The sequence below is a fragment of the Capsicum annuum genome, chromosome 6 (genome assembly GCF_002878395.1).
Source record: "Capsicum annuum cultivar UCD-10X-F1 chromosome 6, UCD10Xv1.1, whole genome shotgun sequence".
Classification (NCBI taxonomy): Eukaryota; Viridiplantae; Streptophyta; class Magnoliopsida; order Solanales; family Solanaceae; genus Capsicum; species Capsicum annuum.
Window position 1 is genome coordinate 205,560,305 of NC_061116.1, and position 3,302 is coordinate 205,563,606.

At 35.8% G+C, this 3,302-nt stretch overlaps 1 protein-coding gene across 1 annotated transcript; it reads right to left on the reverse strand.

Moving 5' to 3' along the window:
• Positions 1–616: 616 nt before the first annotated feature.
• Positions 617–2,268, reverse strand: LOC107874762 (mitogen-activated protein kinase kinase kinase 20). The gene has a single exon (XM_016721507.2). The coding sequence runs from the start codon at positions 2,020–2,022 to the stop codon at positions 781–783; it is 1,242 nt and encodes a 413-aa protein (XP_016576993.2). The 5' UTR covers positions 2,023–2,268; the 3' UTR covers positions 617–780.
• Positions 2,269–3,302: the final 1,034 nt, after the last annotated feature.

Consider the following 3,302-nt stretch of genomic DNA (forward strand, 5'->3'; position numbering starts at 1 on the left):
GATAAAGGACTGAAGAGGTAAGTGTCCTCAGTCTATGGAAAGAACGGCTAGTGAAAGAACCTTCACATGAGTTTACATAATTTGGGATATAATTCAGATAAGTATAGTGCAGTGAGCATTTGGCCTCCAGTCAGAAAGATGTCGTCAAAAGCTGGTTATGGAAATTGTCAGAAACTTATAAGGTGGTTCATGAGTTTCAAGATAAACAGATAGTGATGAATCGAAAACACTAGAATTATCAAGAATTTCTACTAGAAACACGGTTCCTTGAGACAATGGTGATCAAAGTCCTGATTATCCAGCCAGCTTCCCACAATAACCATGAGAATTAAACGGTTAATATAACACCTCCAATAACAAAGAGAAAAATCTGCTTCAAGCTAGTAATTACTGTTTAGATCAAGGAGCAAACTCCAAACAATGTAAAGTGCTTAGTTTGCCAAACAATAATTGTCTGATAGAATGAAGATCAGCAAACATACATGCGTTCATTATGCAGATGACATCAGAAACGAAAGGGTAAGTCTAAAAAGAAACAAGGAGGAACAAACAAAATTCAGTGTGTTTAGGACTTGGAAACAGAAAAGTTAAAAGGTTGAGCAAATGGCAGCCATAAGAATAAAAGAATTTAAAACTTATCATTAAATTTCAGCCCAATATGAGTTGCATATAATCTACAGAGAGTGTAGCCAACAAGGAATAAATGAATCATATCTCCAGCCTACCACCTAGTTCTAGACACCAGCAGGATTTGTAAATTTTAATGGACATTTCGGCGAATTACTTGATGGACTGCACTGATGTATCAATCATACTATTAAAACCGCTATCGATGCTAGAGCTTCTAATGCTTATCCTTTCTTCAGCAAAACAAGAGGCCATTTCATTCTCCGTAACCTCTGTATCATCTTCGGACCAGTAACCAAGGGAGTCCTCTTCAGATATGCAGCTCCAATCTTCTTGAGAATAGAAGAAACCATCGTCAGCCTCAGTAACCAACTGTATAGAATCAACTTCATTTATATCTTCAACCTCCTCACGTTCTTCCACTCCACCATCATCACTCAAACCCTCAACGAACGGATGAATTAACAGCATTTCAGCAGTCCATCTATACGTAGGCTTCCTCACAAAACAAACCTTCAGAAAATCTTTCGCTTCCTTAGACAAATCCCCTGGAATTTCAGGCAATTCACGTCCTTCCCCAATCTTTCTGAGTACATCCTCGGCATTCATATCATCCTTCTTACTCCACGGAGGTTTTCCAGATAACATCTCAAGCACAATACATCCAAGCGCCCATATATCAGCAGGAGATTCTTGTACATTATCAGCTACAGCTTCAGGTGACAAATACATCGGAGTACCCCTCCAATAAGGCTCCAATCTCCTCTTTTTGCTCTGATATCCCCTCTTTGCCAATCCCAAATCACCAATCTTGACCCTAAATTCAGTACTTCCCTTGCCAGAATTCGACAAAATCAGTATGTTTTCAGGTTTCATATCACAATGAACATAACCAATCGCGTGAATATGATTCAAACCTCTAAGCATAGACCTCGTATAATACCTTACCTCAAATTCAGGCAACCCTTTGTTCCCTAATTTCTTGATCCTCTCAGCTAGGTTTCCACCAGAGCCATACTCTAGCAACAAATTGTACGCCATCATACCATTCTCAGCACTAGTAAATTCATCCCCAAAGCATCGAATTACGTAAGGACAACCTTTGATATTATTGAAAACTTCCTTTTCCTTCTGAATTGAACCTGATACAGAAACTTCAGCAGATTTCACTGCCATAACTGATGGCAAGTATCGATTTTTCGACTTGGGGTTCTTCAAATTAGCAACATAAACATACCCAAAACTTCCTTTCCCTAGCATTGCTCCTCTGTACCATGAAACCCCATCTCCAAATTCATTTACACTCTTCACCTCCATCTTCCCTTTAACTTCAATCTTTTCCTTTCCTTGTTGCACCAAATTTCCAACTTGAATTGCCCAAAAATCTTCGTTCATTTATTATTTAATTGTATTCTCAACTCGCTCTACCTTTTATGTGGACGAGCACGTTTTAATAATTTGATTTTATAATCTTTGTCTGCTCCGATACCATGTTAGACACAACAAAATGGCAAGCAAGTTGCGTATTAAAACAACAAAATGGGGAAAGAAACAAGTTATGTTAGGGCTGTTATTATATTTATTTTAGGTTAGTTTTAGTTTTTATATAGGTGAAAGACTCACGTTTCTTTTCTTTGAAGAGAGAAAGACGAAAGAAGTAAGTTAAGGGGAAAAAACAAAATAAAGTTTGCTAACTGGAATAACTGTCATGTCCCTTTTTAACGTATGATCAGTTTGGTCAGAAAATTAAACTCACTTTCTCACGTTACCAAGTTAAGGCACAAGACTTATACTAATTCAACTTGTTATTAAGGCTTTGTTTAGGTAACTATTCAATTCATAGTTGTACATAATGATCCATTTGACATTTATTCAGGAATAGTCAGTCTACTGTAGGTAATGTAATAAGATAATTATAAGTCTACTAGGAATGTTACAAGTACTTTCTCTTTAATTAATCGAATGCATATTGTTTGAGTTAGAAGGAGTCAAAATAAGGAAATACCTTATTCATCTTTAGTGTTGAAGAAAAATTGAGATGGGGAATACACTAAGTAATGTTACGAAGAAATGTGTCATGCATTCATTGGTTTGTGTAAATAATAATGTGTGTGACATTAATTCAATAATAGAATGGACAATGTCGCTATAATCAATCACTATTTGGCACACTACTTTCTTTGTGAATAGGAAGAGTGGAAATAGGGACGAAAAGAAATGAAATTTTGGAAATAAATCGAGATTTAAGATGAAATTTTGGACTTCTTTTTGTTGAAAATTTACGAGGGTGAACTCGGAAAGGTTGAGGGACTTGTGACTGGTCAAATGTTTGAGCCCTATGGAGACGCAAGTATTAAATGGAGAGAAATAGAGGGACAAATTCATTATCCAAAATTTTGAAAGCAATATACTTAATCTTAAGAATCGACTTCACCAACACTCCTTCTTTCTTGTGAATTGTTGGGCTAAAACAACTCAAATTATAAAGATACTTTTAATATGATTGAATATAGTTCCTTTTGTGCCAAATACACGTGATTTTTCCAACAAAATCTCACATCATTACGAGTATTGAACACCTTATAAGTAGGTTATTTTTCTTTTCAGCTACCAATTTTAAATTTCATTCCTAAATATGAATGTCTAAAAACTTGTACTTATACAAACAACCAAAG